At 42.6% G+C, this 17,861-nt stretch overlaps 1 protein-coding gene across 1 annotated transcript in view; it reads right to left on the reverse strand.

The window, feature by feature from the left end:
* Nucleotides 1-17,861, reverse strand: part of LOC126251758 (coiled-coil and C2 domain-containing protein 2A) — a 606,935-nt gene that overhangs the window by 209,260 nt on the left and 379,814 nt on the right. Inside the window, exons 13-14 of the mRNA XM_049952374.1 lie at nt 10,561-10,803; nt 4,517-4,756 (exon numbers count right to left, since the gene is read on the reverse strand). Of these exons, the coding sequence (XP_049808331.1) occupies nt 4,517-4,756; nt 10,561-10,803 (483 nt within the window). The remainder of the gene's footprint in view (nt 1-4,516; nt 4,757-10,560; nt 10,804-17,861) is intronic.

Genomic DNA, 17,861 nt, shown 5'->3' on the forward strand with positions numbered 1-17,861 from the left:
TTCAACAAGATACTAACACAAAATTGACTACTGCACTGGGCAAAATGTTCTCCAGATCTCTCCTCCACAAAAATATATGGTCATTACAATTGATTAAGTCTGGCATAGACTTGCAGCAGCATGGACTGACATTCCTGTCTCATTCATTTGTGTTAATTTGATTTGATTCCTTATTTAAGTGACAGTCATTGTTACTGGCAGAAGTGGCAGCTCTGTGTGCTAAATTTTGCACTACATTACTTCCTGATCACCTACACATCTAATAGTTTGTTCTTCCAAGCATATTTTAGATGCACAATAAGTAAAATTTCATTATTTGCTATTTTTCCTGATTTTGCAATTGTAATGGCCATCAGTCTAGTTTTTGTTAGTATTTTGCAACCATAACTTTTTAAGCAAATGGTTTGAGATCATGAGGGAACACACCATTTCACATCATGAAACCAATGGTTTGGAACTGTTTATGGCTTTCAGCACCTGCCTTCTTTAGAAGTGTGGTTTTGAGATTCTTTTTGAAATCTGAGTATATTTCACCTGTCTCATATACAATGGTCATTGCGAAGGTACTGGCAACTATTTATTGTCTTGAAAATTGTAATGAATTAAAAAATTCTGAAATGTTCAAATTGAATGTTAGTTCATATGTAAAAATTACATGTAGGGAGATGGATGAACATGCACACCCCCATAAAGATAAAGCATGAGAAAAAAGACAAAACAAATTTTGTTGTTTTACTGCCAATTGCAACAGAACACAGTAGTACAGGTCAGGAGCATGGACCTGTTACATCTCAGAGTCGCTCAAAATAATCTCCCAATGAATATACCACACACTGACAATGTTGCGGAAGATGCTGAATACCAATGGCCTAATGTGTTACTATTGAGGAAATGTCTTCATGTGTTTGAAAGCATGTTCCATGCAAAGGCTCTCTCAGTTTTGGTATGAGATCACAATCACAAGCTGATAAGTCTGGCAAATGTAGTGGATACTTCAGTACTTCCCACTCCCATCGCATGAGCAGATTCTGTACGCATGCCGCTGTGTGGGCTCTTGCATTGTTCTGACAAATTAATGCACTGTGTAGATGTTCAGGATGTTTCTCCTGAATATCCCATCATAGGTATCATTGCAGGAAAGTGTGACAGTAGTACAGAGCATCAACAGTTTGTCCATATAGGACAAAATGGTAAAAGATCACTCCTCTAATTTCATGGGCTTTGATGACCATTATCTCGACATGAGAGGGCCTATGATGAAATTTCTGCCTTGATGGTGAACCTGGATGATGCCATTCCACAGACTGGTGTTTCAGTTCTGACTCATAGGCCCAGGCCCAAAAATCATATATGGTGATGATTCTCGCAAGCATATTGTTTCCTTTCTCCTTATAACATGCTAGTTTCACATGACAAGTTCTGTAACATGTCCACTTTTCGACTTCACTGAGTGCATGAGGCACCCACTTTGCAGGAACTTTACACATGTGTAGCTCAATGCTTAAATCCTGTAGATTGTATTCTTTTCAATACCAGTATGGTGCTGCAATTCCTGCAGTGTCCATCTTCTGTCATTCTCCAAGCAGTAGGCAATCTGGCTATGAGCCCAGTCAACATGCACATTGACAAGCCACCTGGATCGATGCATGTCCATCATTGCAGCTCTGCCACGCCTGAATGCATCTACCCACTAAGCAACCATTTGATATGCTGCAGCACCATTTCCTACCACTTCCACAAGCTCCTTGTGGCATTGTCATATATTCCTTCAGGGTGAACTGCATTCTTTACATCTTTTTACAAAAGAGCGCTGTTCAAGTCAGGTAAAATCCATCCTGAATGGCTGTTCAACTCACACTGTGGTCTCTCTTCACACTTCATTCTCCTGGAAAGGACTGCCATTTGTAGTATTATGTCACATTATTATGGGTTCTTGGGGAGGCTTTCTGATTCAATGGAATGTGCTCAGTTTGTAATGTACTATTGTGTACTGTTGTAATCAACAGTTAAACATGTTTGCAGTGACAAATTTTTTCGTCTTTTTTTCTCATGCCATATCTTTATTGCAGTTGGTGAGTTCATCCATCCCCCAACGCATAATGTTTACGTAGAGCTAACATTTCACATGCATATTTCAGATTTTTTAAATTCATTACCATTTTCAAGATAAAAAATAGCTGCATGTAAGGTGGAATAGTTTTGTCATGGTTAGTTCCGCAAAAGATCTTAATAATTTTGAGAGAATGTTATCTGTTTCAGGTTTTGACTCTTTTCCCTAGACAGCCCTCTGTATATTCCTTCTACCTTTCAGCCTTCTCTTCTTCGTTAAGTACCAGCTTGTTGTCTGAGTGCTTGGTGTTCATACATCTGCTTATTCTCCTCCAAGGGTTTCTTTAATTTCCTTGCACGTGACATACAGGAATGAAGGAAATAGAGGAAGAACTAAGCTAACATACAAGGCAAAACACAAATCTTGCAATAACACACAAAATACTGAATTTAAATCATAAAAAAATGTAAAAATGCTAGAAATTAAGCAGGCAAAAGGGAATAGGCACATTAAAATGAGACTGCGAGAAAGGGCTAAATGGCAAAGCAGGAATGACTAGAGGAGAAATGCTAAGCTGCAAAATGATGCATGCTGATGTTCACATTAATCTCAAGTGCAAGTTTTATACCAGTGGTAATAATAATAATAATAATAATAATTATTATTATTATTATTATTATTATCTGTGTGAAATGCATCTCACACAGCAGCAAAATAAAATAAATAATCATCTTAATTTATATGATAATGCAAAATTAAATTACTTATCAATTAAAAAGCACACCAAAAAATATTTTTGCCATTTTTGTGAGCAATGGTTATTTACATAAGAGGAAGTTTATTATGTCATACGTCTCAATTACAAGTCATTTTACTGTGAAATAATTGAAGCAGACACACACACACACACACACACACACACACACACACACAAATGAAACAACAAAACAGAACTTATAAATATGTTGCCCATTTCAAACATGTAGGGAAATAATAATGTGGACAACTGACTACTACTACCACTTTTGTTAGGTTCTGGGTGCAGCTACTGCTGTTACAAGTGTCTCCAATGCTTTATTACAGCACAAACACCATTTTATTGTACAACAAATTACAAATTCTGAAAGCTCGGACTTTTAGGTACTTTTCAATGTGGTCCCTGTCATGATAGATGCATGTTTGGAGACGCCCCGGAAGCTTCTTCATACCAGCGTCGTATCACACTTCCGCTGACTCAGGCAGGAAGGAATGGATAGCTGCCTTTAGCTCTTTGTCACTTGAGAATTTCATTCTCCCCAAGTATTAGTTTAAGTTGGAAAACAAATAGTAGACACCAGGAGCCTAATTAGGGTTGTATGGAGGATGGTCAATGATTTCACAACTGAAATTGGCAATGAGATCTGTCATGGTGCTGGAGACGTAAGGGCGGGCATTGTCATGGTGCAAACAAATTCGCTTGGTCAGCCGACCCCTCCTTTTGTTCTGTATAGCCTGGCGTAGCTTTGTTATTGTCTTGCAGCACATTGCTGCATTGATTGTTGTACCTGCTTCCACGTAGTCAACTGGCAGAATGCCTTTCCAATCCCAGAATACTGAAGCCATCACCTTCGCCGCTGAGGGCATTTGCTTGAACTTCTTGACATTCGGAGAATCGGAATTCCGTCATTGTTTAGATTGTTACTTAGTCTCTGGTGTGAAGTAGTGGACCCAAGTCTTGTCCCCGGTTACAAGTGAATCCAGAAATTCCTCATCCCATTCCCGGTAATGGTGAAGAAACTTGCGGGCACTTTTGATGCATTTCTTTTTTGTGTTCATAAGTGAGCATCCACAGCACCCACCGGGCACACATCTTGTGACACTTCAAAATGTCCATCAAAATCTTGTCCATGGTAGTCTTAGAGATGGCCATGTCAGCTCATCATTCTCTTGCACAGTCACACCAATCCACAAGCAAAACTTCTTGACTTTTGTCACTGTCTCATATGAACCTGATGGACACCCACAGCCAGCCACGTCTTCCACTTTTGTATGGCGGTCTGTGAACTCCCTACACCACTTACGCACATTTTTTATATCCATACACTTTTCTCCATACACATCAGTCAACTGGTGATGAATTTCAATAGGGGTTGACTCCTTAAACCACAGAAATCTAATCACAGAATGCAATCCATGCTTGGTGGGAGTGTCAATTTTCCCTTCCAATGTTAAGAGCTGCTACACCAAAAATGAGCATTGCACAGAGTTGGGAACTAGGAGTAGTGTGGGAACAAGGAACACGGCGCTGTTCTTATATTTAAGCTAGCTCACTCCATCTCAACAGGAGCTCGTCGGAGACCTTACTTTATGGACAATAGCATTAAGCCTCGTTTTCATATGAGGCACACCATTTACAAGATAGCAGGCAATATAAGACAGTGATAAACACACACATGAGTAGAAGAATGAAGATGATCAAGGACACACCTCAATCCAGATTTTTCTGGTGGTGCCATTATTTCTCCAGAAATTTCATCCTTTCCCCATCCTGTTCTGCATTCAACTATTCCTGATGTGTACAAGCATGACAAAGAATTATTAGCTGACTGCATTCCTGGCAATGGTGGGCAAAATGTACCACTGCCCACACCTGTGTGATTAAATGTGATCACCATATTGTTGCTAAATTCATGATAACCTGTTTCACAATTCAGCAGAGTTGTTGCACTGAAACAAGAAATTAAACTTGTATACATATCAGTGTAACTCATGTTCCAAAAATGGGTTATTAATTATGCAAGAACTCATGAAGTATCAACCAACACAAAAAAGCAAACAACATTTAGTGATAAATATATGACATTCAGTTTGAAAGTGAAATAAAAAGAAGACGAAACATTATTCATTATTCATTGACAGTACTGTAGCTTATCCTATTCCTCTGTATTTCAGTTCATCTTAGAAATGTGTAAATATGTGAAGAATTAAAAACCTTTGTAAACCAGTAATTACTTACAATAAAATGAGTATCATACACAATAACAGTATCAAAGGAATAATTCTTGTGATAAAACTATAAAATTATAAGCAGGCAGAATGGCTGACCAACAGTTAACTCCAGGAGGTGGTGGTCCAATAATGCTGACAGACATATAAAAGTAGAAAATACACTCCTGGAAATGGAAAAAAGAACACATTGACACCGGTGTGTCAGACCCACCATACTTGCTCCGGACACTGCGAGAGGGCTGTACAAGCAATGATCACACGCACGGCACAGCGGACACACCAGGAACCGCGGTGTTGGCCGTCGAATGGCGCTAGCTGCGCAGCATTTGTGCACCGCCGCCGTCAGTGTCAGCCAGTTTGCCGTGGCATACGGAGCTCCATCGCAGTCTTTAACACTGGTAGCATGCCGCGACAGCGTGGACGTGAACCGTATGTGCAGTTGACGGACTTTGAGCGAGGGCGTATAGTGGGCATGCGGGAGGCCGGGTGGACGTATCGCCGAATTGCTCAACACGTGGGGCGTGAGGTCTCCACAGTACATCGATGTTGTCGCCAGTGGTCGGCGGAAGGTGCACGTGCCCGTCGACCTGGGACCGGACCGCAGCGACGCACGGATGCACGCCAAGACCGTAGGATCCTACGCAGTGCCGTAGGGGACTGCACCACCACTTCCCAGCAAATTAGCGACACTGTTGCTCCTGGGGTATCGGCGAGGACCATTCGCAACCGTCTCCATGAAGCTGGGCTACGGTCCCGCACACCGTTAGGCCGTCTTCCGCTCACACCCCAACATCGTGCAGCCCGCCTCCAGTGGTGTCGCGACAGGCGTGAATGGAGGGACGAATGGAGACGTGTCGTCTTCAGCGATGAGAGTCGCTTCTGCCTTGGTGCCAATGATGGTCGTATGCGTGTTTGGCGCCGTGCAGGTGAGCGCCACAATCAGGACTGCATACGACTGAGGCACACAGGGCCAACACCCGGCATCATGGTGTGGGGAGCGATCTCCTACACTGGCCGTACACCACTGGTGATCGTCGAGGGGACACTGAATAGTGCACGGTACATCCAAACCGTCATCGAACCCATCGTTCTACCATTCCTAGACCGGCAAGGGAACTTGCTGTTCCAACAGGACAATGCACGTCCGCATGTATCCCGTGCCACCCAACGTGCTCTAGAAGGTGTAAGTCAACTACCCTGGCCAGCAAGATCTCCGGATCTGTCCCCCATTGAGCATGTTTGGGACTGGATGAAGCGTCGTCTCACGCGGTCTGCACGTCCAGCACGAACGCTGGTCCAGCTGAGGCGCCAGGTGGAAATGGCATGGCAAGCCGTTCCACAGGACTACATCCAGCATCTCTACGATCGTCTCCATGGGAGAATAGCAGCCTGCATTGCTGCAAAAGGTGGATATACACTGTACTAGTGCCGACATTGTGCATGCTCTGTTGCCTGTGTCTATGTGCCTGTGGTTCTGTCAGTGTGATCATGTGATGGATCTGACCCCAGGAATGTGTCAATAAAGTTTCCCCTTCCTGGGACAACGAATTCACGGTGTTCTTATTTCAATTTCCAGGAGTGTATGTACATATCTGCAACCCACATTACAATTTTTTTTATATATTTTTTCTTTGATCTCATTGTGTCTTAATGCCAATTTCAGTTGGTTTTCATCTTTTACTATAGGTCTGTTCCCTCAGATTTCATCTTGTTTCCCCTTATTTCATGCGTTTCACCCTTTTTACGAATTTTCCCATGTGTTTGCATGTATTTTTGCAACTGCCAATCCTTAACACTCACCCGCACAGTCCTACAAAACCATATCATTCAGTCCCAAACCTCCTTCCAACACCTTCTCGCCATCCATAAAATTCTCATGCTAAGCAATCCCAAATTACTGGATCCCATTTCATGCACTGAAACTCTTACACTCCACGAACTAGAGCAACATGCACACTGCCACCTCAAAACACTCTCCACCCTGTTCACTTCCTACTCCCACCTTGGACTACTACTGTCCGCCACCTCTACAACAACCTTCAAACCTCCCCCACATCCCCTCATAGCTGACAGAATTGTCTCACAGGTGTATTACATTTGCCCCATCCTCAAAAACTCCCTCCCACCAACACACAGAATACAGAACCTGAACACAATCATGAACCTTTCCTCCAAAAGCCTTAGCCCCACAGCAGTATCAGCCCTTTCCAAAGGCCTCACTTTTTGCCCCACTTCCAAATTCAATAGTGCAAGACTTGTTAAAGACCTTCTCTCCTTCTCCCACTCCCTACAGTAGAAACACTTTTTTGCCACCAACCCTACCTATCAGACTCAAACAAACGCCAATGTCGAACCCTATCTGACTCAGTTCACTCCTCCATCCATAATCATTCCCCAAATCCCTCAACATGCAATCTAACCTTACATCTACAGAAAAAAAACCGCAATCCACTACTTAAAAACTGATCCCAACCTTAAAATACTACCTGCTGATAAAGGCTCCATCACTGTTGTTTTTCCAAGGATTACCTGCCAGCTTCATCCACCTACAAACACTTCCACAGTGATTCGATTCCAGAAATCCAGCAGGATCTCCAGTTTCTCCTCAAATCCTTAGGTCCATCCCAGAACTTCTCCCCAGAATCCATCTCTCTCCTTACCACTACCACTTCCCACATTCTTACCTTCTACATGCTTCCTAAAATCCATAAACCCAACCTACCGTGATGCCCCACTGTGGCCAGTTACTGTGCACCCAATGAGAAATCTCTGCTCTCGTAGACCAACACCTTCAGCCTATTAGCTGCAACATATCCTTCTATATAAAAGATACCAATTATTTCCTCCAATGACTCTCCACAGTTCGCGTTCCTTTATCACATGGTGCCCTGCTCACCCTTATTAGACCCACCTCCCTTTACACTAACATCCCTAATGCCCATGGCCTTACCGCTGTTGAACACTGCCTTTCCCAATACCTCGTGCACTCAAAACCAACAACCTCCTTCCTAGTCACTATGACCAACTATATTCTCACTCACAATTACTCCACATTTGGAGGCATTAAATAGAAACAAATCTGGGGTTTGGCTACAGGCACCCGCATGACACCATCCTATGTCGACGTAGTCATAGGCCATCTAGAGGAACCCTTTCTAAACAGCCAGAACCCCTAACCCCTCACCTGGTTCTGTTTCACTGATACTCATTGATGACATCTTCATGATCTGGATCATGGTTGAGGACACCTGACCCACATTCCTCCTGAACCTCAACACCTTCTCCCCCATTTGCTTCACCTCATCCAACTCAACCCAACAAACCACCTTCTTTGATGTTGACCTCCACCTGAAAGATGGCTGTATCAGTACATCTCTCCATATCAAACCTACCAACCACCAGTGATACCTCCACTTCAATAGCTGCCATCCATTCCATACCAAGAAGTCCCTTCCATGCAGCCTAGCAACTGCCAACCTACAGCTGTCACATCTGTTGTGACAAGCAGTCTCCCTTTAAATACACTGAGGATCTCACTGAGACCTTCATAGACCATAATTACTACAGCTGTCACATCTGTTGTGACAAGCAGTCTCCCTTTAAATACACTGAGGATCTCACTGAGACCTTCATAGACCATAATTACCCTCCCAGCTTTGTACAAATACAGATCTCCCAAGTCTTATCTTACCAGCCACCACCTCCCAAAGTCCCACTGTTCATCCACAGACAAGCATTCCCCTCATGACTCAGTACCAACCAGTACTGAGAGCAACTGAATTACATTCTCCGTCATGGTTTCAACTACCTTTCATTGTGCCTTTAAATGAGATACGCTCTGCCCACTACCCTTCCCACCCCACCCACAGTAGTATGCCGCCATCCACCAAACCTACACAATATCCTGGTCCATACCTACACAACCCCTGCTCCCTACCCATTACCTCATGGCTCATATCCCTGCAATAGACCTACATACAAGACCTGTCCCATACGTCCTCCAACCACAACCTTCTCCCCTCCAGTCACAAACATCACCCATCCCATCAAAGGCAGGGCTACCAGTGAAAGCACACATGTGAAATACAAGTTAAGCTGCAATCCCTGTGCTACATGAGCATGACAACCAACAAGCTGTCTGTCCGCATGAATGGCCACTGACAAACTGTAACCAAGAAACAGCTGGACCATCCTGTTCCTGAGCATGTCATCCAACATGACATTCTTCATTTCAGTAAGTGCTTCACAGCTTGTACCATCTGGATCCTTCCCACCAACACCAGCTTTTCTGAATTGCGCAGGTGTGAACCCTCCCTGCAATATATCTTACGTTCCCATAACCCACCTGGCCTCACCCTTTGTTAGTCATTGTCCTCATCCATCTAGCCCCTTCCCTGATCCAATTTCAGCAATACACAGCTCTCTATTCCACCAATGCACCCATTCTTTTTACTTCTCTCCTTTCCTGCTACCACCGCCCCTCCCCATACACTCTGTCTAACCTTCCAACTGCACCTAACTGCCCTACCCTCTCTCAATGTCATCCCTGCTCACTCCCACAAGCAGCACTTTACTGTCTTACTGTACCCTACCCGTACCCTGCTATCCCTCCCCCTCCCTGCCCCAGCCTTGTCCTTACCCCACCTAGTTGCCTCTCCCATCATGTGCTGCTGCTGCTGCTACTTGTAGTGTGGCTTCAGTTGCCAGAGACTGTGGTCATACGTGTCAGTTGTGTTGGCATGAGTGTGTCTGTGTATGTTGTCTATTTTTGACAAAGGCCTTATTGGCCGAAAGCTCACTTTCTGACAGTCTTTTTGTTATGCCTATCTGTGACTCAGCATCTGTGGTACATGGATAGTAGCAAATAACATTTTTATATTGTTTCATAAAATGCTAAAAGATTTTCAGACAAAACACTGTCCTGTAATTATACTTTGCTTTAGAGTTAAAACTTTTATGTAATATCATTTCACATTCAAACTGACCAGTGCACTATAATGTGTAAAAATAAAATAATTGCTATAAGTGGGGCTCTTGCACTGTTAAAAATTCCAGTCCCAGAAACTACACAATATGGCATTCAAATGAACACTAAATTAAAAAGTTGAAAATAGTAATATGGGACTTACTTTACTAAGAGTTTGTGTGTAACAATTTAGTACATATGTTATTACTCAATGAAGAAATTGTGAATAACAATTTTTTGGCTTGAACATAACTCTATATTTCTCTTTAGAGTGGTTTCATTATTAATGTTATTGCAACAGATTTGGTAGTGTAATACTAGTAAAATGAATTAGGTTTTAGTATAAAACATAGTTCATCACCTATTTTAGGATTGCAACAATTTGAAAACTTAACAGGGAGACAAATATTTACTTTTAATTTCAATCCTCCAGTTAGATACTTCTACAGTTAATAGATAGACTCAAGTGAACAAACACATGCTAGATATTAGATTGCCATTCAACTAAAAATATATGTGGTTACGAATAACAAAAAAAAAAAAAACTTAGCATTACCTGTTTGGAGGAGGAATATACACATCGGCAATAATGTTTTTGTTTAGAGCACTTGATTCTTCCCAGATCTCCAACTTCAAACTATCTGGGTGCTGCAGCACACAAATATTGAAGAGCTGTTCAAACTTTACTTCAAATTTATCAGTCAAAGACGCAATATTTGATTGGCATACTTCTTTCTCATTGTAAAAAATTTTTACGAACAATTTGGTACGCAAAACTGCTGATCTTCGTTTCTGCTCTCTGTGAAAAAATGAGAATATATTATTAATGTCTGTATGTTGGTAATAGCTATGCTAAAGTGTTCTTGTTCATCAAATTTCTAAGAATTTAAACACCCACTGCTTAATTTTAGGTTATTTGTTTACTGTTCATATAAACATTGCATCTGTAGTGCCACTACCTACTCTTTAAGCATAAATTATACGACTTTAGCAAAAGCATTGAGAGGTAGTGTGGAAGCTGCCTTGGGGTGTTGCATTAACAATCAGGAGCTAGTAGCTGCCAGTGTGGTAACATGTGGGTCACAATAACAGATACACAAGCGGACTGCAAAACCAGGACAGTCAGGTGCAGCAGTGATAACTACACAGCCAGTCGGACAATGTCACCACACCAGGGCAGCTCTCTTGTTATGGGTAATACGACTAGTTGTTGGGTATTAGTGGAGCAAATGCGTGCCAGAGGCATATATAAAAGTCAACATTTTGAGCCACGAATCAGTTCTCATCACCGGAAATGGGGAGCACCACCACCATGCCAGAGCTCTGCCGGACAGTGAGATGACTGGGCACCACTAGCAGCAGTCACGGGTTCGAGACCAGGCTGTGCTTGCCACCAGCACTAAGTCCTGCACCCCGCACATAACCATCTTCATGCGCCATACTGGTGATGTGAGTGGTTGAGAGGGGTGATCAGGCCTCTACGACCTTGAGGAAAGTAGACATCAATGGCTGTGACCTCTAAGGGTTGCTAGCCTTCTACAGGCCTGTCATTAGCGATGCAGGGCACAAGTTCAGCAGCCAGTGCAGAAGCTGCAGCCCTTATGTCAGTGCTGGCCAGGGACAGCAGAGAGAGGTGTGGTTGCATCACACCATCATGTACTGATGTCAACAGTGTTTCCACAGCAGCGGGTGTGCTACCACCCGTGCACTACAATGTTTGAGCCAAAGCCTACAGTGTCTTCATTTTGGGGTGAGTGATACTATTTTTGTTTTTGTGTGGTCATAGTCATGGGCTTGAAGCTTAAGAGGCATGATTGTATGAGGGTTACCTTTATGAAACCGTAGGAACCAGTGGACTTATACAGTTTCAGGGGAATTCTGGAGATGATTGGTTTGCATTCTATGAAGTGTAATTTGCTTGGGCATTCTGCCCCTTGTGGCAAGTCTACATCTACATCTACATCTACATCTACATACATACTCCGCAATCCACCATATGGTGCATGGTGGAGGGTACCTTGTACCACAACTGGCATCTTCTCTCCCTATTCCACTCCCAAACAGAACGAGGGAAAAATGACTGCCTATATGCCTCTGTACGAGCCCTAATCTCTCTTATCTTATCTTTGTGGTCTTTCCACGAAATGTAAGTTGGCGGCAGTAAAATTGTACTGCAGTCAGCCTCAAATGCTGGTTCTCTAAATTTCCTCAGTAGCGATTCACAAAAAGAACGTCTCCTTTCCTCTAGAGACTCCCACCCGAGTTCCTGAAGCATTTCCGTAACACTCGCGTGATGATCAAACCTACCAGTAACAAATCTAGCAGCCTGCCTTTGAATTGCTTCTATGTCCTCCCTCAATCCGACCTGATACGGATCCCAAATGCTCAAGCATTACTCAAGAATAGGTTGTATTAGTGTTTCATAAGCGGTCTCCTTTACAGATGAACCACATCTTCCCAAAATTCTATCAATGAACCGAAGACGACTATCTGCCTTCCCCATAACTGCCATTACATGCTTGTCCCACTTCATATCGCTCTGCAATGTTACGTCCAAATATTTAATCGACGTGACTGTGTCAAGCGCAACACTACTAATGGAGTATTCAAACATTACAGGATTCTTTTTCCTATTCATCTGCATTAATTTACATTTATCTATATTTAGAGTTAGCTGCCATTCCTTACACCAATCACAAATCCTGTCCAAGTCATCTTGTACCCTCCTACAGTCACTCAATGATGACACCTTCCCGTACACGACAGCATCATTAGCAATCAGCCGCACACTGCTATCCACCCTATCCAAAAGATCAATCATGTAGATAGAAAACAACAGCGGACCTACCACACTTCCCTGGGGCACTCCAGATGATACCCTCACCTCCAATGAACACTCACCATCAAGGACAACATACTGGGTTCTATTACTTAAGAAGTCTTCGAGCCACTCACATACTTGGGAACCAATCCCATATGCTCGTACCTTAGTTAGGAGTCTGCAGTGGGGCACCGAGTCAAACGCTTTCCGGAAGTCAAGGAATATGGCATCCGTCTAATACCCTTCATCCATGGTGCACAAGATATCATGTGAAAATAGGGTGAGTTGCGTTTCGCAGGAGCGATGCTTTCTAAAGCCGTGCTGATGAATGGACAGCAACTTCTCTGTCTCAAGGAAATTCATTATATTCGAACTGAGAATATGTTTGAGAAGCCTGCAACAAACCAATGTTAAGGATATTGGCCTGTAATTTTGAGGATCCATCCTTCTACCCTTCTTATATACAGGTGCCACCTGCATTATTATCCAGCTTTACATTGGGCAAGAGATTTGCGATAAATGCAAGCTAAGTAAGGAGCCAATGCAGTAGAGTACTCTCTGTAAAACCAAATTGGAATCCCATCAGGACCTGGCGATTTATTTTTCAACCCATTCAGCTGCTTCACCACTCCAGGAATATCTATCACTATGTCCTCCATACGGGAATCTGTATGAGACTGAAACGGCGGTATGTTTGTACGATCCTCCTGCGTGGAAGATTTATCAAATGCTAAATTTAAAATTTCAGCTTTCGTTTTGCTGTCTTCCGTTGCCAGGCCAGACTGATCAGTGAATGACTGGATGGAAGTCTTCGACCCACTTACCAATTTTATGTAAGACCAGAATTTCCTTGGGTTTTCAGCAAAATCTTTTGCTAAGGTATGACGGTGGTAGTGGTTGAATGCTTCGCGCATCACTCTTTTTACAGTAGCACGAATTTCTACTAACTTTTGCCTGTCCTCATTCTCCTGATCTTTCTTGTACCGCGAGTGCAACTGCCTTTGCTTCCTGAGCATTCTCCGAATTGCGCTGTTAAACAATGGTGGGTCTTTTCCATCTGTAAACCACTTTTCTGGCACATACTTGTCCAATGCGTGATTTACAATGTGTTTAAAATTTGCCCATAATTCTTCCACGTCCATCGTACCAGAAGTAAATGAAGTCGATTCATTTACTAAGTGGGATGCTAACAACTGCTTATCTGCTCTTTCTAGTAAGAGTACTCTCCTAGTCTCATTGACCGACTTTTTAACTTTCGTAACCATAGTCATAATGACAACATCATAATCACTAATCACTGTCTCAACACTGACACCGTCGATGAGGTCTGGTCTGTTCGTGGCTACCAGATCTAAAATATTTCCAATACGCATTGGCTGTCAATTTAGCTGCTCAAGACAGTTTTTGGATAATGTGTTCAAAAGTAATTCACACGACGGCTTGTCTGTACCACCTGTAATTAATCCATAGACATCCCAGTTTATACTAGGTAGGTTGAAGTCGCCTCCGACTAATATAGCATGATCCAGGTACTTCTGCGATACAGTATGTAGAATCCCTTTGAATGATTCTAGAACTATCACGGTGGAACCTTGTGGCCGGTAATAACAGCCCACAATTAACTTTATTTCCCTTAGCCCTCTTAAACGTGTCCAGATAACTTCACAATCACACTCTACTTCAATCTCAGTAGATACAATATTTTTGTCAACTGCAATAAAGACACCACCTCCTACGGTGTCTAATCTGTCTTTCCAATACACATTCCAACCCTCACTAAATATTTCAGAACTTCCTATCTCAGGGTTCATCCAGGTCTCAGTCCCGAGAATAATTTGCACGCCACATGCTTCCTGGGGGGCAGTAAATTCAGGAACTTTATTCCGAACACTCTGAAAATTTACTGCTAATATCCTGACAGCTGATGTGTCTTTACACTGAGCGCGTCCTGATCTCCCTGCCTGCACGTCGCCTGTAGCAATTGTTTGCTTTACGTGTAATCATTCTGGACACATGGCCAGGCAATTTAGATTTGAGGTGGCTCATGATTAGGCAGAAGAAATAGGTTGATAGAGTACTCCATGACTACCTTTTCTATCTGAGTTATTAGTAGAACATTGTTTTGTGTTGTTTTGAGGTATTAATTTTGAATCATAAAGACGAATAAGGAGAAGTCAGAGGCAAAATTGTAAATACAAAGTGTCACCAGAGAAGTGGCTATACAGTCATTGGTGAATCAGGTGGCTCAGTTAAGGGCTGATAAAGTGATCGCAAACAATAAGCTGGCAGAGAAAGATCACAGGCTCTTTGAGTGGATGTGTCAGTTGCTAACCTTGTTTCTGTTTTCTCTGATAGCATGTCTGAAAATGTGTTGGGATTTTTGGCAGATCTTGGGTCATAGGCCAACATATGGGTTTGTTCTAAATGTTTTAGGAAAGTTCTTGTAGAACGAAAATACTTTAGGATTAAAGGGGCCACTCACTGAAAAGCAGAGGCATTGAGTTGTTAAGAGGAACACATAAAAGAAAGAAAACTGGCATTCTACAGATCGGAGCGTGGAATGTCAGATCCCTTAATCAGGCAGGGAGGTTAGGAAATTTGAAAAGGGAAATGGATAGGTTAAAGATAGATATAGTGGGACTTAGTGAAGTTCGGTGGCAGGAAGAACAAGACTTTTGGTCAGGTGAATACAGCGTTATAAATACAAAATCAAATAGGGGTAATGCAGGAGTAGGTTTAATAATGATTAGCGATCACAAGGTTGTTGTAGCTAGGCTCAATACCGTTTCTTCCAAATCCACCAGAAACAAACGCAAAATAATTTTATTTAAAAAAGCGGATAAAGTGTCACTAGAAGCTTTCCTAAGAGACAATCTGCATTCCTTCTGAACTGACTATGCAAATGTAGCCATGTATGGAAGTGAAACATTGACGATAAATAGTTTGGACAAGAAGAGAATAGAAGCTTTCGAAATGTGGTGTTACAGAAGAATGCTGAAGATTAGATGGGTAGATCACATAACTGATGAGGAGGTATTGAATAGAATTGGGGAGAAGAGGAGTTTGTGGCACAACTTGACAAGAAGAAGGGACTGGTTGGTAGGACATGTTCTGAGGCATCAAGGTTCAAATGGTTCAAATGGCTCTGAGCACTATGGGACTTAACATCTTAGGTCATCAGTCCCCTAGAACTTAGAACTACTTAAACCTAAGGACATCACACACATCCATGCCCGAGGCAGGATTCGAACCTGCGAGGCATCAAGGGATCACAAATTTAGTATTGGAGGGCAGCGTGGAGGGAAAAAATCATAGAGGGAGACCAAGAGATGAATACAATAAGCAGATTCAGAAGGATGTAGGTTGCAGTAGGTACTGGGAGATGAAGAAGCTTGCACAGGATAGAGTACCATGGAGAGCTGCATCAAACCAGTCTCAGGACTGAAGACAACAACAACAACAACAACAACAACAATGCAAATGTAGACGAGATGTGGCTCAAATGCAAAGATAGAGTAGCAACAGCAATTGAGAGATTCATACCTCATAAATTGGTAAGAGATGGAACTGATCCCCCATGGTACACAAAACAGGTCCGAACGCTGTTGCAGAGGCAACGGAAAAAGCATGCGAAGTTCAGAAGAACGCGAAATCCGGAAGATTGGCTAAAATTTACAGACGCATGAAATTTGGCACGGACTTCAATGCGAGATGCCTTTAATAGGTTCCACAACGAAAAATTGTCTCGAAATTTGGTAGAAAATACAAAGAAATTCTGGTCGTATGTAAAGTACACAAGCAGCAAGACGCAGTCAATACCTTCGCTGCGCAGTGCCGATGGTGATGTTACCGACGGCTGTGCCGGTAAAGCGGAATTATTGAACAGAGTTTTCCGAAATTCCTTCACCAGGGAAGATGAATGGAATATTCCAGAATTTGAAACATGAACAGCTGCTAGCATGAGTTTCTTAGAAGTAGATACCTTAGGGGTTGCGAGGCAACTCAAATCACTTGATACGGGCAAGTCTTCAGGTTCAGATTGTATACCGATTAGGTTCCTTTCAGATTACGCTGATACAATAGCTCCCTACTTAGCAATCCTATACAACTGCTCGTTTACCGATAGATCTGTACCTGCAGATTGGAAAATTGCACAAGGTCGCACCAGTGTTTAAGAAGGGTAGTAGGAGTAATCCATCGAACTACAGACCTATATCATTGACGTCGCTTTGCAGTAGGGTTTTGGAGCATATACTGTATTCAAACATTATGAATCACCTCGAAGGGAACGATCTATTGATACGTAATCAGCATGGTTTCAGAAAACATCGTTCTTGTGCAACGCAGCTAGCTCTTTATTCGCACGAAGTAATGGCCACTATCGACAGGGGATCTCAAGTTGATTCCGTATTTCTGGATTTCCAAGAAGCTTTTGACACCGTTCCTCACAAGCGACTTCTAATCAAGCTGTGAGCCTATGGGGTATTGCGACTGGATTCGTGATTTCCTGTCAGGAAGGTCGCAGTTCGTAGTAATGGACGGCAAATCATCAAGTAAAACTGAAGTGATATCAGGTGTTCCCCACGGAAGTGTCCTGGGACCTCTGCTGTTTCTGATCTATATAAATGACCTGGGTGACAATCTGAGCAGTTCTCTTAGATTGTTTGCAGATGATGCTGTAATTTACTGTCTAGTAAGGTCATGGTGTGGCAGGTGGCAGTTGACGATAAATAACGAAACGTGTGAGGTGATCCACATGAGTTCCAAAAGAAATCCATTGGAATTCGATTACTCGATAAATAGTAGTTCTCTTAGATTGTTTGCAGATGATGCTGTAATTTACCGTCTAGTAAGGTTATGGTGTGGCAGGTGGCAGTTGACGCTAAATAACGAAACGTGTGAGGTGATCCACATGAGTTCCAAAAGAAATCCATTGGAATTTGATTACTCGATAAATAGTACAATTCTCAATGCTGTCAATTCAACTAAGTACCTGAGTGTAAAAATTACGAACAACTTCAGTTGGAAAGACCATA

Source organism: Schistocerca nitens, chromosome 4 (genome assembly GCF_023898315.1).
Source record: "Schistocerca nitens isolate TAMUIC-IGC-003100 chromosome 4, iqSchNite1.1, whole genome shotgun sequence".
In the NCBI taxonomy this organism is placed as follows: Eukaryota; Metazoa; Arthropoda; class Insecta; order Orthoptera; family Acrididae; genus Schistocerca; species Schistocerca nitens.